The sequence below is a fragment of the Notothenia rossii genome (genome assembly GCF_949606895.1).
Source record: "Notothenia rossii genome assembly, chromosome: 1".
Classification (NCBI taxonomy): Eukaryota; Metazoa; Chordata; class Actinopteri; order Perciformes; family Nototheniidae; genus Notothenia; species Notothenia rossii.
This window is the reverse complement of record NC_136912.1, coordinates 88,740,105-88,767,774: the sequence shown is the minus strand read 5'-3', so window position 1 is coordinate 88,767,774 and position 27,670 is coordinate 88,740,105. Positions and strand designations below refer to the sequence as shown.

General features: G+C 41.1%; 1 protein-coding gene across 2 annotated transcripts in view; it reads right to left on the bottom strand.

Moving 5' to 3' along the window:
- Nucleotides 1-819: 819 nt before the first annotated feature.
- LOC307013506 (uncharacterized protein C1orf21 homolog) overlaps nucleotides 820-27,670 on the bottom strand; it is a 33,047-nt gene continuing 6,196 nt past the window's right edge. For both annotated transcript variants that reach the window (XM_079640906.1, XM_079640907.1), the window contains exons 2-6: nucleotides 15,646-15,775; nucleotides 5,664-5,749; nucleotides 4,182-4,249; nucleotides 3,128-3,188; nucleotides 820-2,285 (exon numbers count right to left, since the gene is read on the bottom strand). In XM_079640906.1, coding sequence (XP_079497032.1) covers nucleotides 2,241-2,285; nucleotides 3,128-3,188; nucleotides 4,182-4,249; nucleotides 5,664-5,749; nucleotides 15,646-15,736 — 351 coding nt within the window. In that variant the 5' untranslated portion in view covers nucleotides 15,737-15,775 and the 3' untranslated portion in view covers nucleotides 820-2,240. The remainder of the gene's footprint in view (nucleotides 2,286-3,127; nucleotides 3,189-4,181; nucleotides 4,250-5,663; nucleotides 5,750-15,645; nucleotides 15,776-27,670) is intronic.

Here is a 27,670-nt window from a genome sequence, read left to right as displayed (position 1 = left end):
ACAATATAAATAATATTAAAACATACCAGTATAAGAAGCACCAGTAGAGAGGACACAAAGTCATTCAACTTAACCAGCAATTTGTGTTAACCTATCATGTCTAAGAAGAACAAACATAAACTGAAAGATGCTTAACTGGCATAAGAATATATAATTTAGGCTGAATACATAGAGCTGGATTTCATTTATGGTTGTAAGTTGAACCTTGTCATAAAAAAATATAAACACTAATATCCCCCTGGCTCACATTTCATGATACATCTGGCATTCAATCATGGGTGAAATGTACCTTATTGCAGCCAGACTGCAGTACTGAGTTGTGCCAGCAGCTGGCGTGACGCAGTGTTGGTGACTCCATGGCTCTGGGCTGCATGACCACAAGAAGAGTGGCCGTTTCTCAATCGCGAGTACACATGCTGCAGAGCAACTATTTCAAATATACTACGTCATAGAGTGGCGCAGAATGCTGGGCATTACATCCATGCATTTAAACAGTACTTCGGCGCTACTCAATGACGTAGTATACTTGGAATAGTTGCTCTGCAGCAATTTTACTCGCGATTGAGAAACGGCCAGAGTCTGACTTCACACTGCTCAGCATGACGCCGCTGCATGCACACACACACACACACACACACACACACACACACACACACACACACACACACACACACACACACACACACACACACACACACACACACACACACACACACACACACACACACACACACACACACACACACACACACACACACACACACACACACACACACACACACACACACACACACACACACACACACACACACACACACGTTAAGAGCTTCTTTGTTTTTATTTTTAATAGAAAAAAAGTATCCAAAATAATACAACAGGAAGAATCCGGTAAAGATGGAGGCAACAAAAAATGTAATGTCTACACAGCAATCCTCCTCTCGAGCTCAGCCTGGGGTGGGTGTGTGTGTGTGTGTGTGTGTGTGTGTGTGTGTGTGTGTGTGTGTGTGTGTGTGTGTGTGTGTGACCACTGAATCAAAGCAGAAATAGAGCTTTACAGGAAATCTTCACACACACACGAGCGTCTGCTGGTGAAATTATACAATAATGTGTGTGGTTTGTATGTACATACTGAGATGTGTTGGAATGAGTGTGCTACGATATGTACAATAAAAAAATCCATGTTTGTTTGTATATGTGTTTGTATAGGTGTGTGTATGTGTGTTTCACCCTAGGATCTTCACTGTTATGGTTCATGGAGGAGGATGTTCAGATGCTCTGAATTAACACAGCTTCAGTCTGCCTGCTGTAGTGAGGATGATAATGGAGTTGATGATGATGATGATGATACACTACGAAGGAAGCCAAGAGTAAGACAAACAGGAGAAAACATAATCAGAAAAAGAAACAAAACTGAAAAAATTGGCTGCGAAACAGAATTAAAAAAGGTTTGTCTTAAAAAAAAAAAGGCCCTTGACTTTAGAAGGCAGGAGGAGTTTTGAGTTTGCAATTCATCTGCTGGCTCCCTACTCTTTCTTATTAAAATATCGCTTTTTCACTATTTCATCCCTCTGACGCCCTCGTCCATTCTCTCAGTCCCTCATGGCCGGCCTGGCTGGAAGTAGGCAGGCCGTAAAAGTTCAGTATGGATCCCGGCGGTGTTGCGTAACTCCTCTGCCTTTGCCATCTTTTCCTGCCAGCGCTTCCTCTCCTCTTCACTTGTGAGTCTCTCAGTCCAGCACGCACCCACCAAAGACATTTGTCCTCTCTGGGCTTCCATTTTGGGAGTACCTTTGTCCGTTTGCAAGAGTTAAATGTTCAGGATCGAACCGCGGGGGTACAGACGGACAAATACGAAGGGTCAGATAGAGGGATTCTCTTGTCCTGCTTGTGGAAATTACTCTTCCCGTCACATCGTCCTCCATCTTCACCTTTCATCCATCTGTTGGGGGCCTGAGGGTCTGAGGAGGGCTGTAGACTCTCCGGAAAAGTCTTCCAGTATCCATATATCTCTCTTTCTCTTTCTCACATTTATTCCCCACTCTTTCACTTTCCATTAAAATACTATCTTTGCCATACGTCCAAAAACACACATGCTTAACCAACACATACTTTGTCCCATCATATCAACGCCCCATTGGTTAACCACTGATTCAACTCTCTCAGGCACACGAGCACGCATATATATCACACACACACACACTGGGAGGCTCTGTTGGGGTGGACCTTGGGGGCCCTCTTTGCTATGTCCCATGTTCGTCCTTCTCCACCGAACAGAAGTCCTGCCCCTGCAAAAAAAGGGAGAGAAAATTAGATGTGCATCATTTTAATGTTTTTTTTACTCTAATGTGCTCTACTTAAATTTACTCCGAAACAACCTACTTTAAATGTCTCGTTCTGACATATCTAAATGCAGCAAACGCCGACGCACCTGTTACTCAAGTCACTTTCGAACAAACCCCTTGTCTATTTGCAGCTACTGGAAGAGGAAATTGCCGTTAAGTGCCGACAGGTGTGTTGTTTTGTTTCTTCCATCATGATGAAGAACTAAATGAACTTCTTGTCTAACAGCTCATTTGATGCTTTAAAACCAAGGCAGTGTTACGCTGAAAATCGGTGGAGGGAGGAAACTAAGTATATTTTCCAAAAAAGCATGTTCCCAAATTGTTATTTCATGTTGTTTTATATATTTGATTTACTCCATTTCCAATTAAAATAGAATTCAAATGTTTACTCTAATTCATTTACCTGACAGCTATTGGAATTTGATATACCTACCTACGGAAAACTTAAGATACAAGTTGATTACACAATGATGAATTACTCAGTTTAATTTCACTCTGCTACCTCATGTACAGTCAGAGATAACAGGAGTGATTCAAGTGGCAGAGTAAGTGCTCATCACTGCAGCGATGCCCCCCCCCCCCCTCACAAATGTGGAGCGAAACAGTGTGACAATGAGGAATAATGGATGTTGATGTAGAGCCTGTCTCTTTAAATGTCAAGACACAGCTGTTTCTTTAAACGCCCTGAGCCCCTGTAACCCCCGGCTTCTGCCAACAAAAAAATACACACACACACACACACACACACACACACACACACACACACACAGTCACACGTCCCTCACCTTCTCAATCTTTTCATCCAGCATCCTGAAAAATTCCTGCTGGCTCTCTGACGTGTGAATACTGAGGGAGAGGAAAAAAGGAAAAGCAAGAGGGGGAGAGGAAGTTAGAGATTGGAGACGAGGAGAAGGGAGGCAACAAATTCATCATGAGAATTTTCCATTACGCCCCCCGCACAACACAAACACACACAAGCCTCCCTGCAGTGTGAGAAAGGCTGCGTAGGAATTTAAATGATTATTTTATAAAGCATTAACCCAGTCACACACAGTCACACACACACACAGTCTCACACACACACACACACAGTCCAAGAGGCAGCGTTATGAAAACCAGACACTTAATATCGCTTACTTCAAACATCAGAATATTAACATACAGATCCTTAAAGTTATTGGATGCTGGGTTTATTAAAAGGGTCAGGCAAATCACCACGTGTTATGATTATAAACAAATGTTTCAGTTTTCACCGGAACTACTTTCTGTGGAAGTAGCGACTCCTATGAGGACCAATCAGAGTGATCTGGCAAAATGATATTAACACAACATGCATAACTATCCTTTTGTATTATGTGTATTTTCTTTATTTCCTGTTAACCTTATAAAGTTACACAAAATTAAATAAAAAAACTGGATGGCTACAGCATGAGTTTCCCTTTTTGTAAAAACTGTACCTCTACTTGTGACCACGCGTTAATGTTATCAGAGCTGCCCGGACTACTTTTTATTTAACACTTTTTATTTATCTGCTTATTTCATTCAAGGATGTACGTTGCTTAGAATATCAAATCTTATTTTTTACATAGAATACAGGTACATCACAACAAATAAACAAGAAGAAAATAAACAGGAATAAAAAATAAAAGAAATCAATACACATAATAGAAACACAAAAATCTAAACAGTAATATATTTACAGTTAAATGAAAGCTGATTACAAAGCAATGACTCATATCATTCTTATTTGGAGCGTTGCATAATACTGAGATGGAATTATTTTGATACAATATCCATAAGGCTTGTATTTCAGTAAGCAGACTGCTGCTGGAGACTTACTTTGATTTGATGTTTGCTGAAGAAACCTCCTTCTGCGGTTTGCCTCTGTACTGCACACTACTTTTCTCCTGAACACACACATACACACACACACACACACACAATTAGTTTTCATTATAAACCGATAAACAGGCAGAAAACAAACAACTCATATCAGCTAACAGCCACACCACTGAGAGGACATGTCAAATCAAACCTGTGTTATTAAATCATGTCCTCGCTCAGCTGCTACTATAGAACTGCCATCAGATACCAGGTACAGGTGCAATGTACGCAGGTCTTATACAACTGTGTGTGTGTGTGTGTGTGTGTGTGTGTGTGTGTGTGTGTGTGTGTGTGTGTGTGTGTGTGTGTGTGTGTGTGTGTGTGTGTGTGTGTGTGTGTGTGTGTGTGTGTGTGTGTGTGTGTGTGTGTGTGTCTCTTACAGCTTCAGTAATGACAAGTGATGGGAAACAAATTCTGCTCTAACCAGGGACTGTGTAAAATTGTGGTTTTTGGGCTTACATAACTCAACTAAATAACATACCTCTCATTCGAAAACAAGACAAGCAGCCATTTTAAACAGTTTACGCACTTCAAACATTTGTTTCATTTACAATAAAATGAATCCTGCTGTGTGTTTGTTGTAGAAGAAAAACAATCCAGTGATACTAGGAACGTCCCCTCGCGTCTTTAATCATTGTTGGATCATTTTAATCACAGCTAATCATCCCACTGTAATTCGAGCCTAATTTGTCTGATTTATTTGCATATAATCTCTGCCTTTCCTGTGCTGCAGTACCTTTCATTTCAGATTTGTCAATGTCCATATCAAGTCAGGCTGGCTTCTGAGCTGCATTCATATGAATTAGCTGCAGCTTGACACCGCTTTTGTATTTAATTTAATTGTATTCCTCTTTTACCTTCTTTATTTATCAGTATATACAAGGTTGTCTTTATGCTGCTGCAATAACCATAATCCTTTTATGGGATCAATAAAGATGTCTCTTATCTTATATCAGGATATATGGTTGCATTAGTTATTGTTTTACAACTTGCCAGGACGCCACTGAGACTGAACTGATTTACTTGAATAAGCAAAAGACGTCTTACTTGAAACCCATTACACTTTTCAGACATTAAGTGTGTTGAAAGGATGTAAACATGCCCACGTGTTATACATTGCACGCTGAATGTGCAATAGGGGATTGATAGCCAGGTTAAGCAGGTAATTATTGTTATGTTTTAGACCACAATTTTGTAGGAAGGGAGTCAAACCAGCCGAGTGATCAGCCCCAACATTCCTCACATGCCAGCATGTTGTCTCTACCTGCGTGTGAGGCTCGTGTACAAGAGACAATAAGTGTATATGTGCAGGCTGACCAGAGATGCCTCTAGACACAAACACAAGCCTGTTTGCTTGAACTGTCAGAGAAGAAGGTCTGAGTGTGGGTGACAGGCTGTCAGTTGAAATAATGGTGTTTCTGTGTGTGTGTCTCTCACCAGGTTCTCCTGGTTGCGAGCGTTCACCCGGTTTTCATCCCCTCTCATGTACTTCACCTCCTCCACGCCCTTCATCTTGTATTCGTCTGAGGAGAGAGTGGTTTGGAGAGAGAGAGAGAGAAAGGCATGATTAAAGGAGGGAGACAGAGAGAGGCAGGAAGGGAAACAAACAACAGCATGTATTTATCAGGCGTTCCCAGGGACGAAACCTTCACCGTATTCATCCTGATCAATACGATGCTTAAACGATTGAGCTTTGTCATATCGACTTCACTGTACTCTCGCTGCGTTAAGTCAACAATGCCAAGACCATTGATTTAAGTTATCATTAGTCCAAGGTAATCCAATAACTACAACCTGATGCAGTGTTTCAGAGGGTGGACACGAAAGCTGAGATAAGTAGGAGAACACTAGTCATCTCCTTTCCATTTAAGCTACAGCAACTGGAAAGAAAAAGAAATGAGCAACAGTAAGAGCGAGTGTGCATATAGAAGAGAATTGAAGAAGGGAAAAAACATGGAGCAGATAAGTAGGAGAAAGCTTGAAGGGATTAAAGATCAGTGGAACAGCTTCTAGACTACATGGAAAGCTTAGACTTTTAAGACAGTTAAGTGGAGCTCAATGGCTAGATACTCTAACACTTCCTCAAAACGTCAAAGCAGCGCTACACACCCGCAATGTGCATCCTAAATCACTGCTAGAGGTATAAGGGCCTGAATGTGATGTGTTAAGGGCAATATGCATGTCGTCTGTCCAGCCCGTGTAAAAATACATGTGTATCACAATATGTTTACATCAATAATTAACACATTCATTTTTAGATATTGTACTATTATTGTGAGCCTCTGCTGACCCCAACTTTGCATTTTGCGGTTTGACAGCAGGCTAAAATTAATGGGTTGCAACTTGCTGATATACAAAATCTACTGTTCACATTTAACAATAAAGCCAGAAATTATTTAGTGTGTAAAATGCCAGAAAAATGGTGAACAATTATCATCACAATTTCTATGAGCCGCAGTTAAATACTGATCATTAAATTGCTCTCAAGCTCAAAAACACGTCAGTATTGAAAAACAATCACATGAGACACTTCTCTTTGTCTGAAAGTGAACTGTGATGTAAACTGTATTTTATTGTTGTGTGTTTGAACTGTTCATTTAGCAAGATAGAGCGATATAAAGACATCATCTCAGTCTTTAGGATGATCTTATGTAATTTCAAGGTTTAATATTTTATAAACCAAATTGTGGATTGATTGATTGATCAATAAAATGACCAGCTGATTAATCATTAACTGTAGTATCTTGCCCTTTAAAAAGACCAATAAATCAAACAACCCTGTGGTAAAAACCACACCCTGGTTACCTCACTGTTCCCTACATAATAGTTTACTCTCAGTTTATAGCGCAGTATAAATAGGGAGTGATTGTGGACACCGCCTTATTGTTTTAGCACAGTGGATGAAGGCTTATCAGAATTAACCTTTCCAGTAATGTAACATTATATAACGGCTAAAACTCACCATTAGCTAAGAAGACCAAACCCAGCCTCACCTTGAGCAGAACAAGCACACTGCTCGCTTTGCTGGGTATCTTACTGATAAAACACACACACACACACACACACACACACACACACACACACACACACACACACACACACACACACACACACACACACACACACACACACACACACACACACACACACACACACACACACACACACACACACACACACACACACACACACACACACACACACACACACACACACACACACACACACACACCTCTGGGCCGTATCTGTTGCATACTGTATTTTGCCCTCCCTCTATCAGCAGTCTGTCGGTTTCTCTGTGTTTCTGTCTGTGCCACTTTGTACTCAGCTTAGAGGTTCCACACTGCCTCTGTTGCAAACACCTCGATCACCTGTGTGTGTGTGTGTGTGTGTGTGTGTGTGTGTGTGTGTGTGTGTGTGTGTGTGTGTGTGTGTGTGTGTGTGTGTGTGTGTGTGTGTGTGTGTGTGTGTGTGTGTGTGTGTGTGTGTGTGTGTGTGTGTGTGTGTGCGCGCTCCAGTGTGTGCGTGTTTCTACATCTTACACATGCGTCACTGTAGGCCAAATACGGCCTGCGTATGTCAGATTAATGCCGCTGATGAGAAATAATTTTCAAAGAGAGGGAGAAGAGAAGGGAAGCTGGCAGATTTAAGGGAAGCCGAAGGAGAGATGAGGGAAAAATAAACGGCGTCTACTTTTCTGCTGTCCTGTTTGTCTCAGGAATGTAAACGAGTCGGAGCAAAGCGGCTCCTGTCTGAACATGCCGACGCAGACGAACGGTATTATAACACTACACAGGCTCACCAAACTAAGATCTGCTTTGTAAACATGCAGCACATATGGTGCTGCAGAAGGAAACAGATTAAGAGCCATTTCCTCTGCCGTACTGCCTATTAAAAGCAGCAAGCCACATGCATTACATTTCAAATATATTCCTTTCTTTTAAAAGAGCCCTTTTATGCTTTTGGGGTTTTCCCCTTCCCTTAGTGTGTTATATAGGTTTTTTGCATGTAAATGGTCTGCAAAGGCTAAAATGGGTGAGTTTCTTTCCCACACACTTCCCCCCCCCCCCCTGCCTGAAAAACCTCCATTGGACTCCTTTGTTTACTTCCGGAACATAGTAACATTAATATGTAGCACTTGCACTCATATTGGCTACCTCTCCAACACACTGTACATAATTGGCTAAGGGGCGGGACATCTTTAAGGGTTGACCAATCACAACAGAGCAAGCCAGCTGATTAATCAGAGCAGACTGGGCTCTGGTTTCAGGCAGAGGGTGAAAAGAGGTGCTGCAGCACAGGCAGTATGAGAGCTTTTTGAACATTAAAGCATGTAAACATGTCACAGTAGAGACACAAAGTACAAATATGAAGCAGGAAATTAGCATAAGGCCTCTGGAGGTGGATACGGATGAAGAGGAATGGGTACAACTAGCTGCTGCTGTGGGCAACATACAAAAAATGAAATGTTTAGGTAAAATGTCTCATCATAATTTGTGTGAGCTGCAGCCTGACTGGTAAAACTGGCTGAATGTTTTTTTCCTCCCATCACAGGATAGTCAGTCAGTTCGCTTAATGTGACGTGTGTGGATAGATCAAAGTGACCCAGCTTCCACTGATCAAGACTCATCCCATCACAGACATTGCTTTAATTGAGATAGCAGCAAAAACTGGTCATGCAATGCGTGCCAGTAGTGTGTGTGTGTGAGTGTGTGTGGTTGTCATCGTCATGCTGATGTTTCGTCACGCTGATGATGGGGCTTGCTTTGGGAGAGAGGGGAGGGGAAACGTCGGAGAGGGGAAGATGAAAGGGAAGAACTATTTTGAGAAGCTGTGATTTGTGATGTGGACATGTTTCTCTTCTCTGATTAAAGAATGGCTGTGCGCTGACCTTAAGGTACAAACATCGTGCATGAGAATGTGTATGTGTGTATGTGTATGTGTATGTGTATGTGTATGTGTATGTGTATGTGTATGTGTATGTGTATGTATGTGTGTGTGTGTGTGTGTGTGCGCACAAGTGTGTTTCTATTTCAGATAACCCTGTGTCTTTGAATCAGCTCGTTTGTCCTTTTACGCAAGTGTGCCGTTTGTCTGGGTGTGACTCATTTAAATAGCCATCTTGGTGTTTCTGTCCTGGGGCTATGTCACTCTGTCCTCCCTGCTGTGTGTCCTGCCTCTCGGCCGCTCTGGCTCCAGGCCATCACCGGCCTCGCCATGACTTCTACACCTGAACACGACTCCTCATCTCTAACACACACACACACACAAAAAAAATCATACCCATCAATCAGTTTAGAAAAGAAATACTGAGGCCTAATATTCTCCAGAGAAATAAATGTCATGGCTGTTGCTGTAAGGGATGACATTATGAAAGGCAGGAAAAGGCAGACAGTAAATCTCAAAATGTCATTTTTGATTTGATACTGAAGTGCCAACAATAAGCAAAAAGGAAAATAGATAAATTAAATTACCTGCGACATAGGGAAGTTCCAAAATAAGATATTGACCTCAGACAACGACAGACTGAAAACTCATCATACACAGTAAAAGGGGCTCTATTAGGATTTTGGGGGGTTTTCCCTTTCCTTAGTGTGTAATATAGGTGTATACAGGCTACAATCACAGAGTTCTCTCCAGAGGGAGTTTCTCTCCCACACACGTAACATAGTGACATCACAAATATGTAACACTTGCGCTTCTATTGGCTGGCACTCCATCACATTGTACGTGATAAGCTAAGGGCGGGGACTTCTCTAAAATGGTTGACCAATCACAACAGAGCCGACCAGCAAACCAATCAGAGCAGACTGGGCTCTGGTTTCAGACAGGGGGTGAAAAGAGGTGCAGCAGCACAGGTAGTATGAGAAAAATAAAGATTTTTTTGAGCATTAAAGCATGGAAACATGTCACAGTAGAGACACTAAATATAAATATGAACCTGAACAATTTGCATAATAGGCCCCCTTTAAATAATCACATTGAATGAGTATCTGGGTCCTACTAGAAGAACAATATTTAAAGAATAATGAATTACGTACATATATTGTGTGAACAAACGTTGGGGTCTTTTGGCCATCAGCAGTTTCTCATAACCATAAGGTTGCTGATATCAGGGAATTACTGACGGAAGATTGTTTCTCTGATACGTGAAGCCGAGGACAATCTGAGGCAGCTTCAATGTGTTGCCACATATGGAATAACTCAAAATCAGTGTCTGAAGAAAGATGGATAGGGGGTAGGGCATGTTGGTGTAGATTGGCTTTTGATTGAATGTATGGACATCAGCATACATTCATCAGCAGAAGGTCTCAGGTGTTCAGGGCATGCAGATCGCAAATAATCACAACAAATATACAGTATGTACTCTGAATAGATCTTACAAACAGCCATTATGATTATGTGGAAAAACAGCCAGCACATATATTTACTTGATATGCCAATTTGACGATAACATACACCAGCCCCCCACTCCCATTGCTCCCGGGCGCTGTACAATAGCTGCCCACTGCTCCTAGTACTAGACTCCTGGTACTAAGATGGGTTACAAGCAGAGAACACACTTCACTGTGTGTGCTGTGTGCTCTGCATGTGTGACCATTAAAGAGGGTTTCATCCCTCCCAATTCTATTCTTCAGTTCTTGTAAAAAACTAAAAATAAACTCACACCAGCCTAGCATTCAACTCAGCGTACTGCTCTCCAAACACTGTACAAAGAAACTGTAGTTCATTAGAATAATAATAATAATAATAATAATAATAATAACAAGAAGACCAAGAAGTATAAAGATTAAGAATAATAAGAAAGAAAAGACGGAGAAGAAGTATGTTCCGCTCTTTTGATTTCCACTGTGAAGATATTGACAGGGTGCTCATTTAGTGATCTGATAAAGAAAGTTCAGTATGTTTGAAGTGCCATCAAAGCTTTGAGGCACTTCTAAAACAATTAGCTTTGAGAGATACCACTTATTCCCGAGAGCGGATTGATCCTTTCAAAAAGGGTGTCTTGGCAGAAACCAGTGGAAAATCACCAGTCCAAAGTACACACCTGCTTTCTCTTCATACTATCTTCTCTGCATCTGACACACACATTTCAGAGTGTCAGAAGCAGCACATGCTCACACAGGAGAGAGTGAGCTGCTCTCCGTCTCAAAACAACACAAACTCTTAAAGGAAACAGGGAAATCTGCATGCCACCATGTTGTGTAAACATGTTTGGGGGGTACTTTGGCAATCCCACACACACACATACTGTCCCACATACGATATCTCCACTCTCATCTCTGTTCCGACTGTGATTATTGCTGACATCAATAACATGATGTTGTGGAAAGTGTTGCTATTTTCCCTCGTCGGCCTTCAGTGTTGGTGTAATGGAGCTCAGCCTTTTCCGGTTATTGTGCGAGAGAGGAGTGGGGGGGGGGGTCAGTGGCTTGAGTCGGACAGAAACACACACACACACACACACACACACACACACACACACACACACACACACACACACACACACACACACACACACACACACACACACACACACACACACACACACACACACACACACACACACACACACACACACACACACACACACACACACACACACACACACACACACACACACACACACACACACACACACACACACACGGCGGATCAGCGTGAGTAAGACGAGGGCTCAGTGTCTTACGAAATACACTGATTGACATGTATGACTAACACAAATACAAATACACGCTGACACACACACTCAGCCTGCAGGGGGGGAGGGGCAGGGGGGGGAGGGGGGGGGAGGGGGGGAGGTATGTGTGAAGGAGCCTGAAGGCGGACTGACTGACCAGAACGGACCAATCTTTTCCACCTCAATCATGAGAAGTACACCGGATGTACGGAGGCAGGTCAACTGAGGCCGAGCGAGTTTAGTGGGAAAAAATGAGAACACTGAAGCTGCTGGAGAAACTGTGGAGTTTCTTTACCATGTAGCGTCCAGACTAGGGATGCATATCGTTGACTTTTTTACGATACCGATACCACTGAACGATACCGATACTCAACCGATACATATCGTGATACTTTGAAAATGTATCATCCCACAATTACTCCCATGAAGCGCTTTACGATATAGTTAACATGTCAAATGAATATTAAATTCAATTGTGGGACTTCTTGGACCTTTTACTGAACAAACAATGAAAAATACATAAAAAATATGAAGAAAACCGATTATGGAATATCTTTTATAACACCCGCCATCAGGTGTGCCTCGTGAATAGCACATCTTGTCAATGCAAACAGACTGTCATAGCACCGTTATAATTAATGTTAAACTTGAGATTCGACTAGAGAACAAATACATAATAGAATAATGGTAATGAGATCTCGGCATTGCACAAACAAACAAATCTCATCTTTAAAATCAACATTTGCCTTCACTGGTGAGAGAAAACAAATCCCATCACAGTTCGTTTGTGGGACTTGCCTTTCTAGTATTGAACAAAAAATGAAAAATACATAAAATATGAAGAAAAACGATTATGCAATCTAATTTATAACACCTGAAATCACGGGCCACGAACTCACTTTTAAAATGTAAAACTTTTTTTTTTTTTAAAGTATCGAAACCGGATCTGATTTCGGTACGGTATACCGTAGCCACCAGTAACCGGTATTTCGGTAATACCGGATACCGGTATGCATCCCTAGTCCAGACTATAGATTCATGTCATTTAGAAACTCGGTGGATGGTACCTTCGTTGAAAAATATGGATTAAAAAGTGGATTTCTTCTTTTGTCAAGTAAACTGACTTCAAGTGGATTATGTCAAGCTACACCATTACACGCGCGTAGGCCATGACGGAACAAACATTTGTCCATTACAGCATGTGTCCACGACTGAAATAGTGCAGAGATAAAAAGATAAAAGGATGGAAGTGAAGAGGAAACAAAGATAAGAGGGGATTGAGATCAGATGAACAAAATGCGGGCGTCATGAAGGGGTGTTATTCGGGGGTTTTAGCTTTAATCCACAGTATTCAGGTCACTTCCACCTCCACACACACACTCACAAATAATAGACTGGATTCCCCTTCAACTAACTGACAACTACAATTGGGAATAGGATTGGAGGAAGAGGAGGCAAGAAAGAGGAGGAGAGGTTAAAGGACAAAAGATTCTGACCTAATGTCGTGCCGGAGGAAGAGAGGGAGAGAGCCGAGGAGAAGAAACACTGGGGGGGTGAAGGCAGGAAGAGAGGGAGGAGTGTGCAGAGACCCAAAATAGAGAGACTAGAGAGAAAGAGGAAGGGAAGAAACGAGGCCTTGTGTCGGGGGGAGGAAGAGGCGATCTGACCGAGGCAGAGAAGTTGAAGAGAGAAGGAGAAAAAAAAGAGAAGAGCAGCAGCGTGACGTCAGTCTGCCTTCCTCTCTCAAGGAAAAAACGCCCCCCTCCTCCCTTCTCTCCGTCTCAGCTGCTTCCTTATTTTGTTTCTCCTTAAAAGACATTTGAGCAGAGAAAGGGGGAGGAGGGTGAGGGGAAACGTGTCAGAGAGACATCAGTTCTCTCATCTCACGTCTTTTTATTTGTATTACTTATTAATGGTTTATATAAATTGTATTATTCAAATAATTTCTTGTTCACGATCCAATTTTTTTTATCTGATCAGAAAACAGGTTTTTTTCATTTTTGTTCAAAATGTTATGTATAGATGTCATGATTGTACAAAGCTCTATCTATCTATCCATCCATCTATCTATCTATCTATCCATCCATCCTGTGTGTCATTATGGTCATGCCAATAAAGCTATTTAAATTTGAATACAATTGAATAGAAGGGACAAGAGCAAAGTGAGTCAATGAGAGGTCGCAGGGAGAGGTTGAGAAGCAGGAGGAGAGGCAGGGAGAGGGGTCAGAGGGGGGAGAGAGAGAGAGGAGGAGGGAAAGAGACCTCCTGTGGATCATCATCTGCCACGTCCATCCGCCCAGTGTTGCTCCTAATTCTTAATCGCTGTTAATCCCCACTCCACCCATCATCTCTCCCCTCTCTGGCTTTCACTTTCAATTCTCTCCCTGATTGCACAACAGCCTGCGAGTTATTAGAAAGAGCTGACAATTACATTCGTTACAGATCACTCTGACGATTATTGTTTCAATTCATCGATTCTTTAAATGTCTGGCAGGCGCTCTTGTCCAAAGCTCATTTTAGTTTTTGAGCCACACAGGGAGCAATGGGGGGGGGATTTGGTTTCTAGCTCACTGGCACTTTGACACAGGGGTCGTCCCATCCTCCCTACCCTTATAGATCTGCAACGACTACAGGAGAAATAATGGCCAACTGTTTTAGTTAATTGATGAATCAGTCATTTATCAGGAATAGAAAAATACACATTTTTTCTTGCAAAAATTGCCCACATTTCTGTTTCTGCCATTTTAAAACAAAACTCAATTAATTAATCTCTAAATCTTAAATAATGGTTAGTTGCAGGCCTACAATAGTTTGAGAATCGGATTTACAACTTGAAATAACCATTGCAATTTCCCAGAAATTAGAACATTTCGTAAGAGTAAAAGATTATTTGAATAAATATTCAGATTGAAATTATGTAAAACTGAGAGAAGCACATAATAATAACTAACTTTATGCAGTATATACTTTCACTTTGACTAAAGTTATCTGGCTGCTATCACACTATTTCCTACATGCTACACTTATATATCTTTTTAAACACTTCTACTGATAAGGATCCAACTGGATGTGTACTTCTGTAAATTGTGACTCGTGGTATTTCTATCTTTAAGATGTTGTGCATGTCTCTTATTTAATATTATGTTATTTGTGCCTCGATACCTTTGCTGTCCTCTGTGGGACTCAAAGGTATTCTGATTCTGAAAGCCCTGCAGCAATGAAGGAGGAAGCAGAGACTGTTTGGCATTTTTGCTTTCAGAAATGTTAACAGCAAATCAATTATTAAAATGATTATTGATTAACTGCCTGTCCATCTAATCCAGTGAATAATCCAGAGGCTCCTCATAGTCTTGGTTTGTGACTTCGTTTAATCATTACGAATGGAAACTCTAAAAAGGAATACTTCACTCTCTCTCCTCTCATCCCTTTCCATTCCTTTTCACTTCCAAAGACAAACATATTAAAAAGATACACACCACCTGAGTGAGTACACGTCTCACACCGCAGTCTCTCACACTTTCTCTCTCTAACATGAACTGTCAACATGGACGAGTCCAATAAAAACTGCAGAGGTGACAGTTATTGTCTGAAATGGAGAACTTAACAGTCTGCGAGAGGACGATGAGCCATAATGAAGCGAATACATTGTGAGGGCAGACGGGGCAATTGTTCAGCGCCGAGCAATTAACTGAGTGAAATAGAGCGATGAAGCTTTTATTGACATCTGTGTGTACTGACCACTGAAGAGGTCGCCGTTGCTGTAGGCCTTGCCGCGTCCCTCCTCATCGTTGGGCACGGCCGACACCTGCTTGGCCGAGGTGCAGCCCATGGCCTCACACTCTGAAACCTCTCCTCATCGCACTCTCACCTGCACAAGGACAAAGACAAGGATACGTAAGATGGTGAAAGAAATGCACTTCAGTAGGAACCACAGTTACACATGTTCAACAGTTCAAAGTTACTAGTGTTCAGCTTAGCCTCTACTAGTGTTCAGCTTAGTCTCTACTAGTGTTCAGCTTAGTCTCTACTAGTGTTCAGCTTAGCCTCTACTAGTGTTCAGCTTAGCCTCTACTAGTGTTCAGCTTAGTCTCTACTAGTGTTCAGCTTAGCCTCTACTAGTGTTCAGCTTAGCCTCTACTAGTGTTCAGCTTAGTCTCTACTAGTGTTCAGCTTAGCCTCTACTAGTGTTCAGCTTAGTCTCTACTAGTGTTCAGCTTAGCCTCTACTAGTGTTCAGCTTAGTCTCTACTAGTGTTCAGCTTAGTCTCTACTAGTGTTCAGCTTAGCCTCTACTAGTGTTCAGCTTAGCCTCTACTACTGTTCAGCTTAGCCTCTACTAGTGTTCAGCTTAGTCTCTACTAGTGTTCAGCTTAGCCTCTAAAAGTGTTCAGCTTAGCCTCTACTAGTGTTCAGCTTAGCCTCTACTAGTGTTCAGCTTAGCCTCTACTAGTGTTCAGCTTAGTCTCTACTAGTGTTCAGCTTAGTCTCTACTAGTGTTCAGCTTAGTCTCTACTAGTGTTCAGCTTAGCCTCTACTAGTGTTCAGCTTAGCCTCTACTAGTGTTCAGCTTAGCCTCTACTAGTGTTCAGCTTAGTCTCTACTAGTGTTCAGTTTAGCCTCTACTAGTGTTCAGCTTAGCCTCTACTAGTGTTCAGCTTAGCCTCTACTAGTGTTCAGCTTAGTCTCTACTAGTGTTCAGCTTAGCCTCTACTAGTGTTCAGCTTAGCCTCTACTAGTGTTCAGCTTAGCCTCTACTACTGTTCAGCTTAGTCTCTACTAGTGTTGAGCTTAGTCTCTACTAGTGTTCAGCTTAGCCTCTACTAGTGTTCAGCTTAGCCTCTACTAGTGTTCAGCTTAGTCTCTACTAGTGTTCAGCTTAGCCTCTACTAGTGTTCAGCTTAGCCTCTACTAGTGTTCAGCTTAGCCTCTACTAGTGTTCAGCTTAGTCTCTACTAGTGTTGAGCTTAGTCTCTACTAGTGTTCAGCTTAGCCTCTACTAGTGTTCAGCTTAGTCTCTACTAGTCTACATCAATTGACAAGCCATACATAGTTGATCTTCACTTGAAGGCGTACAATATTTAAACCACAATTATAACCAAAACAGAACATGTAGCCCAAATGTAAGAGTGTTGTACAGACCAACAGGACAAAATTAAAATAAATAATAAATAAATAATCACATTACATTTAGCTGACGCTTTTATCGAAAGCGACTTACAATAAGTGCATTCGACCAGGAAGATACAACCTTGAAGAAAACGGAATCATATAAGTACATCAGGTTTCATAGAGCCAAACATTTCAAGTGCTACTCAACTGGCTTTAGATAAGCCAGTCCTTTATTAGTATATAAGTGCTTTGTTAGTAATTCTATCGCTCGAAGTGGAGTCGAAAGAGATGAGTTTTCAGTCTGCGCCGGAAGATGTGTAAGCTTTCTGCTGTCCTGATTTCAATGGGGAGCTCATTCCACCATTTTGGAGCCAGGATAGCAAACTGACGTGTTTTTGCTGATGGGGACTTGGGTCCCCCTCACAGTGCGGGTGCAGCGAGTCGTTTGGCTGATGCAGAGCGGAGTGCACGTGCTGGGGTGTACGGTTTAACCATGTCCTGGATGTAGGAAGGGCCAGATCCATTCACAGCATGGTACGCAAGTACCATTTTTTTTAAGTGGATTCGAGCAATACAATAACAAAACAGTACAAAGACAAAACCTAAATATATAATAAAGAGGGAAAAGGGGGGGGGGGGGGGGGGGTAGTCCATTAATCAGTGAAACAAATGAGAGATTTGAAGAAGGTTAAGAAGGGTTGCCACTTAGTGTAAGACCTAGAAGTTTCGCCTCTTAAAAAATATTTAATTTTCTCCAGTTTTAGAAAAGACATATCATACGTCCACTTTTAACCAATTACATTTACCACATCTCCAGCAGCCAATCATCGCGCTGCAGTCCAACTTTGTATCTGTTCTCCTCTCTCCTGCAGTCAGCTTTGATTTCAGGCGCCTCCACCCCATCTACCTCCAGTCATCATAATGGCCCTCGACTCTGTTTTTTTTTTTTAAATCTACACTTAAAACTCACTTCTTCTCTCTGGCTTTCTAGTCAGAGCGGAGCACGACTCCTGACATTTCCCTGTGTGTGATTTTTCTTTATTTTTGCTGTTGTAAAGTGTTTTTATTGTAAAGTGTTTTTATTGCATGTACAGCACTTTGGCTCGACCAAAAATGTGCTATATAAATAAAACTTGATTTTATTTTATTTGATAATCGTGAACAATCTCATCAAATCCAGATCTTCAGCACCCCTAACAGTCTCTTGACCTCTGGGGGGGGGGGGGGGGGGGGTTCCTACTCACGGCTGCACTTCCCCCCAAAGATACATACGTTATATGGATTGGCGTCTAATCGTCAAAGACCATTAACATTTCTATCATATAATACACTTGTAAATAAATGTTCTTTCGACCAAAAAATGAATTACCTCCTGATTGAAATAGATATCACATGAAAACACAGTTCCATTTGTTCAGTGGTGTCCATCGCTCATGAGCCTCTTCTGCTTCTTTATTTATTCATAGTGTTTTCTCGCTGCATTATAACAGCTCCTCAGATTTGCCTCTCCTTCAAAGAGGAGGGCGCCCTGGCTCTGCAAATCTTTTCAAAACTGTATTCGCCAAAAGTTCTTAAGCTTTGGAGCAGGTTGTTCACTGCTGTACTTATTTCTCTTTTTAGAAAAATACATTCAGCTCCTGTCTGGGCGCCCTGTATGTGACCTAAAGGCAGGAAACCTAAAACACATTTCCTTTCCTTTAGTGTCCATTCACACCTGGTGTTCAGAGCCACAAAGAAAGATGAGTCATAATATAAATCAGGAGAAGTGGAGGGAGCATTCACATGAAAGTGTGGCTGATCATTACCTGCCTCATACGTCTTTCTTCGCACCATAACCACTGTCATTATATATGGAGAGGCCCAGTAGGAAAATAAACGGGATGACCTGTTTAAGAGGGGCTGCAAATACATTAGTGTTTTGAAGATATTCATATTAGATTATTATTTCAAATCATATGACGTTTTTCTTGAAAATGTCATGGACTCATTCCCATTGCGAGAGGTCAGAGCAGCGAAACAAACAGAATATTTAAATATGTCTGAAAAACAGTGTGAAGTCGAGATAACATTTTGAAAAATGTCATTTTAAACCCTTACAGATCACACACCCAATCATTCTGTGCACTCGTGAAATAATAATTGCCAAAAAAATAGGAATAGGAAAGTTAATTATAAATGTATTTTCTAGTGTGTCCTTGTAACTGTTAACCGCTCAAAGATTCAGTTTAGCTGTTTGGGGTAATGTGTCGGATTAAGAAAAGCGGAATAAATTAAAAAGCAGCTAATTCTAACTAACTTAAAATGTGGCCACAGAATGCGTTTTACAATGACCACCTAAAGTTGATATGATGAATGCAATAGCACAAACGTGACTATTACCATCCAGCAGACACGGAGCAACATTGTCATTCACTTGTGATACTGTTTCTGCAAGTCCAATATTCACTCTCATTAAAGTTATGAGCCCCAACTCCTGAGGGAAATATCTCTCTAACTTAGCTCCAGGCTCAACTGTGTTCACCAGATAGCTGCTAACACTGTCTGTCTGCTGTGTGGTGCTGCAGGAATAAAGTGGGTTTATAATTCTTCATCCTATCATTGTTTGACTTAAAGAGGACATGCTAAGCTCATTTTCAGGTTCACATCTGTATTTAGTGTCTCTACTGGGACATGTGTCCATGTTTTAAATGTTCAAAAAGCTCTTTATTTTCCTCATACTGCAGCACCCTCCGTCTGAAACCAGAGCCCAGTCTGCTCTGATTGGTTAGCTGGCTGGCTCTGTTGTGATTGGTCAACCGCTAATAAATGTCCCGGCTCTTAGCCTATCATGTTGAATGTGTCTGAGCGCTAGCCAATAGAAGCGTCCATTGTGAAAAGGGGAGGTGATCACCAATGGCTCCAGAATATAATAATATCACACTAAGTCACATTACAATACTATTGCAATTTAAAACAACGACAATAGGCTGAACATTAAAATCTTCTGAGATTTATAACCTTTTTTCAACTGAAAGTTATTGAGTTTATTAACATCTGTTATATCTAGGATACATATCAGATCATTTTTCTGATGTCTCCATGACAACTACCCAACAGTCCTGCGAACCTCATCAGAAAGAACTCAAATGTTACCAAAAAGTTAGTTTAAAAGTGTGTAAAATAGATATCTATACTTATTGTCTGTCTGTTGATATTGCCATGCAAACATATTGCAATACTTGGCTGCTTTGTTTAGAAGGTTTAGACTGTTGAAGCAGAATTTCCCCGACTTGCTCTCTCTCAACATCCTAGGGTGAGAATTAAATAATGTAAAACTTCATTATTATTCAGAAAAGTGGAAATCAGTGAAAAGCGCTCCCACTCAGCAGGACAGCTGACGTGAAGCTGTGAACGTCGCTGTCAGTCAATCAGACACACTGTCAGACACTATAGATAGTCTCCATGTCCCTCACACATGCCATATGCCATCATTGGCTGCTGTCATTTAAAAAAAAAAAAACACACAAATACATATGGGGGCAGTCAATGATTACCCACATCCAAAATCAAATCTGCAGCTCCCTGTAAGTGACAGGAGGAGGAGGAGGAGGAGGAGAGCTGAGGGGGCTTTTTTAGAGAGGCAGAAGAGACAAAGACATCTGGAAAAGATGGAAAATAGGTGGTATAGAAGGAGGCGGAGAGGCGGAGAGGTGCAGAGCTTCAAAAGACTGCGCCTGCCTCTCCTCCCTCCTCTCCTCCCTCCTTCAGTGATCCTCGGAGCGTTTGAAGCTGACAGGAGGCCGGTGTTTACTCCTGTGTTTAGGCTGCGGCCGACCGGCCTCCACCTCTCTGGACACAACAAAGCGCCAGGTGTACAGGAGGGGGTTTCTGTAAATTAACTGTATGAAAGGCTGTGACCATGCTGTGTGTTGTTGGGGTTGTTTAGTTATTTAGGGATAATTCCAGTTGGGTCGTTTTACCATCAATTTTGCCATCTTTCCTAAAGAGTAACTATGAAAAGCCAAGTTATTGCTGAGATTTGTGAATGCAATGACATGGCTAAAAAGAAGCCAGTTATTAAATTAAATATATGGATTAAAAGAAAAAATACACTCTGCTTCAAATAAAGGATCATTAGTGAGAATACAGGTGTGCTGCCTTTCAGTTTTCATCTTTTTGAAAGTAGTAAAAATACTGTTACCTGTAAACTGTTGGATGTTTACAACCTGTGTGATTGTCTGGTTGATTATTTGTTTCCCTGTCAGATTTCTCTTCCTTCCCAGATGAGTTAGGGCTATCAGTTTTTATCCAAAACTCAAAATAATATAATTTGACACGTCCGACATTTTTTCAATCTAAAATGTGTCTTGTACTCGCAGAATTTCTGTAAACTGCATGGAGAACATTTGTAAAATGAGCTTACATTCTAACAAAACAAAGGAATAATCATGACACCAAAAAGAAATTAGGAAAATTAGTTTTGAACAAACAACATGGATGGAAGAAACTGTCCCACAGTAACATGACACAGAATCTGGAGTTAACTATTAGCTTGTTTTCTAGTGAGCTATTGAAGGTACATGAATGAAGGACACACGTCTTTTCTACACTAAATGGCTGATCTGGTTAGGATTTAGTTCTGTAAATGGAGAACATGTGCATTTTTATTTTATTGGAAAAACGTGGCATCACTATGGCGATTACAACGTCACAACAAAACCTATTTGACTAAGTGTAAATGAATTATTCTGCTGCAAAGGTGTAAATCTCTTCCTCATCTCTCCAGGTGACATCATTAATCTCTGGAGCTTAGACATGAATTTCTCAAAGGGCCGGCAGGCAGCAGCTGTACCACACACACACACACACACACACACACACACACACACACACACACACACACACACACACACACACACACACACACACACACACACACACACACACACACACACACACACACACACACACACACACACACACACACACACACACACACACACACACACACACACACACACACACACACACACACACACACACACACACACACACACACACACACACACACACACACACACACACACACACACACACACACGCGCGTGTGGTTGTGTGTAGCATCACCTGTGGCCCGAGTGCGTGTCCTGGTCTAGAGAGCAGCTTATCATGCTGTTTCAGGCCGCCTGTGACACCTCTCACCACTTCTGAAGCGACTCAATCATAAAGCCAGGCAGACATGCACAGCTGGGACGTCTTAATGCAGCCTCGGGCACGTTGTCGCAAAGAAACACTCGCTGCAAACTTTCAATAATAACCTCATCCAGCATAATTCGTCCCTTGACAGAGTCGCTAAAAATGAGGAGGATGAGGTGCTTGCCCTGAAACACTGCCGCAGGGGCGCTTGTTGCCTATCAGAGAATCACAGCACAGCGGAGCACAGAAGAAAAAGCCAGAGAGAGCTACAGAAGCAGAATATGTCTAGTAAAAAAAGGCACAGGCAGCTGCTTAAGGAGCGAGGAGAGGGAAAAGTTGGATATCTCTGTGCTATTAGTGTATGACTAAAGCAAGTATTAGATCAGCAAAGCAGAGACTCCCCTTCTGAAAGCACTGAAGGAAGTGAAGTGAGAAATGTGAGCAGCCTTGATAGATTTTTCAAGTTTCAAATGGGCCTCCTGCGTGTGGGCAGCATCTGTTTGAAGGGCTTTGATTTGTGTGTATTGAAACATCAAATTGTGAGTAGGAGCAGGCTAAAAATAGACCTAGCAGTCCCAGAGCTATTGTTGTGTGCAGGGATAATGCTAGGCTGTGAGAATCTGTTAACCACGCTCCTATTACTTGGGTTATACAAATAAGCTACAGTTAGCGGGCCGACTAAAACAAAGCCAATTACAGCTATAAATACATAACTGAGGCCTGTAACAAGGCAGATAATATAGGGATGCTTCAATTACACAATAATCAGTTAAGTGTTGAAATTCAAGGGGTTACAGGGCTCAACGCTAACTTTTTTCAGCTTTTGGTTGCCAAAACTGAAAATACGGTTGCCATTTTTAGTCACCTTATATTTTAAATAATTAAGATACTATAAGTTATACATCAAATTAATAATGAAAATGTGACGCAAAAGAATGTTCACATGCTTTACAACAAGTAACTAACACCACTATTTGAAACTTAAGTGGTAGTAAAATTGTCCACCCTCAATTGCTGGTATACAAAACACCAGTAGTGCAGCAGATCCCTCACAAATGAATTGAGAAAGTCACTAGTTTCTTGGTCATCCATTGTCTCCCTTTCAAATGTGGGTTTCTTGACCTTTGTGCTGACCCCCACCATAGATCCACTGGCCCTTCAGCATTGTGAAAATGTGTTACCTTTTTATAGAAGTGATTATATTTGTATGCCAATATTTTCCTATGGTAAAGTTTCGTTTAGCACGTTTATTTTGGTAGTAATAAGATCGGGACTCTTATTTTGAAGGAACTTTTACCGAAAGTGAATGCACAAACGGAGCAGAATGTACATATATATCAGCGCCGTATATATATATATATATATATATATATATATATTCGCCTCCCAATACTTTACACATTTCCTCTTTGCTTTTCGTTCGGGTTCATCTTGCGCTTTATCAGTTGAATCACTTAGAACATTCGTTTGAGATTTGACGGGTTTGACAAACTTTTTACCCCACAGTCAAACAACTTACTTTGCTTCGCCATTTTTTGTAAAACAAACACACGGCGCACCGCGCACCCGAGTAAACGTGCATCGCTTTCTGGCTCCGTAATCACACCAATGCACGTGCAACTTAAGTATTAGGTTCCGATTGGTCACAACAATAATTAAATATCACTCTTAATACAGCAAATATATAACATTTATCTATTTTGGGGGACACGTTTTGCTGTCCTTATTTCTTTATATGTTAAAAACTGGTTGCCATCGCCAAGAAGTGGCCTTTCTGAATGGTTGCAAATGGCAACCGTTACTGTCGAGCCCTGGGTTACGTCAAGAACCCTCAGGAATGGTCTTTTTAAAAAGGAAGGTCAGGAAGTCGCAGGGAAATCTTGAAAACACAGTGTTTCCCTTACCATTGTCTTGGAGGGGTGCTGCGCCCCGCCAAAGGAGCACTGCGCCCCCCCTGAAATTGAAGGTTTTTTTTTTTTTCTAAACTTTTTTTAAAATATATATATATATAAAAAAGATTATTTGCAATATGGTGCTATATATATATATATATATATATATATATATATATATATATATATATATATAATAATCTTTATATATATATATATATATAGCACCATATTGCAAATAATCTTTTTTTCACATTGAAAAGCTCTTTTATTAAATAAACAAAAAATCCCCCCCAAAGCAGTAAACCTAGGGGAAACACTGAAATACACAAAGTTTTTTTAGGACTTGATGAAAAATGCACCGTTTCTTTTGAAAATCCAAAATCTTTCAAGGCCTTCCAATCTTTAAAAAAAAAACTGATTATCAGGATGCTGTTGTATCAAACACACATTTATTGTCCTCAAGCACCATAAAAGTATCAATTCTCCTTCTTGACAAACATGTTTTCCACAGATCTGCTAGACTACATTGTGTTTATTAACCAACTTTTTTTGGAATAATAGTGTCTTGTTTTACTTCTTAAAGCCACTAAAGTTTCTTCAAATGAAACAGTCAGAGAGGGGGAAATTACTTTTTGATTGAAATCCTGAAACTCATAGTCATGCACCAGGTATAAACTGCTTTTTAACAAGGGAGCACTAAGGCATAACAAAGCCCAATATTAAAAGGAGTCTAGAGGTTTAGGAATATTCAGGTAGGCAAATGCTAAAGACATCTATTTTGCATCCTCCAACCAATTTGCATTTGTTTTACTGGTCGATATAAGTGAATATACTTTAAGAATTGGTGTCTCCATGTGGAATCAGCCTGAGTTAATACTAAGCCCTCCCCAGTGGTCTGCTCACTGCCACGTGTGAGACCACAGTGGGGCGTTGCACAGTGTTGCTCTAACCCACAGGACAACTGGGCTGGAGCTCCTCTCCTCCTGTAGTCTCTGAAAAGCATCAAAAGGTGCAAGATCCTCACATGGACCAACTACAGCATGTCTTGCTGCTCCTGTCACACACACAAACACACACTCACTGAGCCAACATGATTTTATAAACACTCCGTCGTCTGAGGGGGATGAGATTTCTTAATACCAACTGGCACAAAACCACCTCAGGAGCTACGCAATCCCTCCAGATCCTTAACATTCATCATGGGGATACTCGCCAAAGCTAGGCAGAAGTCGAATTCAGAGCTATAAATACTGCCATGATGTCAGCCAGCAGGTATTGACTCATTTGTAGCTAAACTTACACCAGATTTGGCATCAGTATTTTATCCCGTAAGCAACAAATACGTCAAAACAGTAATAAAATCTTGAGAACACAAAATCTTCAGCTGTCTTAAATGCATGTTCAAGCAAAAAGCAATCCTTAACCCTGGGGAAAAGGCCATGCCCTGAAAATGAAGACGATTTGGCAGACGCGCAGGCTTGCCCATGCCTGCACACCACGAGGTGGGAGTTGACCTACTCTCAGTCGTGTGAATAAGCCTTCTTTACAAGTTTGTCAAAGGAGGAACTCAAGAGGACTGTGTGGAGGGAGATGTGAACGTACACGCTTGCATAAACAGAACCCCGTGCACACAGAGTCAGCAGTGTGCAGAGCGAAGGTTTCTCAAACACTGGGTTGTGCCAGAGCCAGAGACCACAGAGCCTGAAAAACTGGCTGAGCAGAAGCGAAAGAGAGAAGAGAACTCTGAGGACGGTTAGGGGAGGTGTGGAGCCGGTTTCTGTTTTTCTTTGAATATGATTGCCTTGTGGGTCTTGTCAGAGAGCTTCTGTAAGCAGGACTGACTGGCTAAGATTGAGCTTCCAGGAAAGACAAGGGATTTGTAAGATTGGGAGGGGAGGCGGTGACTTCACTCGCGGTCGAAACCACAGTATCAGAGCTGTAGGGCCGGTCTCAGCGTATCCACCTGTGACAGAGCAGAGACTCATCCTCTGCTTCATCATGCTGCATTACTAAACGCTGAGCCACCCTCTGCGCTGCTCTATGAGCTCATCAGGGCATTGCAACATGCTAGCTTAACAGGGTTTCCCCTAGAGAAAGGTTAAGACATATTTGTTAAGCAAGTCACGCATATCATCATGCATCTCATGATCAATAACATTGAAATGTCAAGCAGTAAACACTTTTTACGCTGCTATGGACAATCTTGCACAAATATATTGAAGTGACTGTTATTTTGTATATATTGATTTTTGTACATATGTATAACTGTGTCTGTTGATTGTGTGTGTATATGTATATATATATATATATATATATATATATATATATATATATATATATTTATAAAACGGACAAGTCAAATCAAGCAATCTGATTGGTTCTTAGCCGTGATATACTGAGCGTATACCACGGGTAGAATTGTAAGTTACTTTTCACAACAAGTCAGTATCCCTCCGCGCCTGAGACAAACAGTATACAGTTGGGCTGAAAGGCAAACTGCCTGCAGTTAAGGGGGTTGTTAAGAGGGTTGTTAAGGGGGTTGTTAAGAGGGTTGTTAAGGGGGTTTCCTGCAGTTAAGGGGGTTGTCGACCCTCCGCTTTGCGTCAGGCCGAACCACGCCCCTTAGCTGTGATATAATGAGCATATACCACGGCCTGTCGTGAGCTATTGCTTAAATATATGATATATTTTATACATATTTTTATTTTTGTATTCGGGATTGTGGGAAACGGTAATTCGATCTCTATGTCTGTACACACAAACTGAAAGATTGACAATAAAGTTGACTTTCAGTTCCTCTGGTCTTATAACCTCAAGGTTAATGTTTTATCTCATAAACATGTATCCAGATGTTATGATGTTAGTTGGGGTAGTCGTCTCTTACAGTGGCCCGCCTCTAATAAAAAAAAACAGTGCAGAAATACAATCTATCACCATGTCAATAACACAGAGGTGGATACCCATTTCATATCTCTGGGTGTGTTAAGCAATGACTCGCAATATTTAAAATGCAAATCAATGAGCTGGACTGCCTTATGACAATATTTAATTTACAAGGTGTGTAACATTATTTTAAAGTGTTAAGTCTTGACAAAAAACTAAATGTTGTTTTATCGATATCTGTTTTATTTAGAACATTTTCGGAAATGTGCATAAATCACGCTGCGATATGCAATTCCTTCCTCAAAGACAAACATCTATGTTGAGTTTTAGTGTTTATTGGTTTCATGCTCAAATGCAATAAATCTGAAGTGTCTACCATGGAATAGCTATAAAATAAGAGTGGACAGGAATGACAGCGGAAACAGTAAAGTAATAATTACCCGACAAATCAAGATTTCTTGTCTAAATGATACATAAATTACAATATTGCCATCAATCAATCAACGATCGGCCATTTTGACTTGTAATAGTAGGAAAATAGTCTCTGTTCTATTCCAGTGTCCCAGTAGCCAGAGTGATACTACGCCAGTGTTGACAATACCAGGACCCTGAAATTGAGGCAGTCCAACCATTATTAACTTACTGCCTACAACTGTACTTTCATTCGAAATGTTTGAATTGACCTCTATGACATCTGATAAA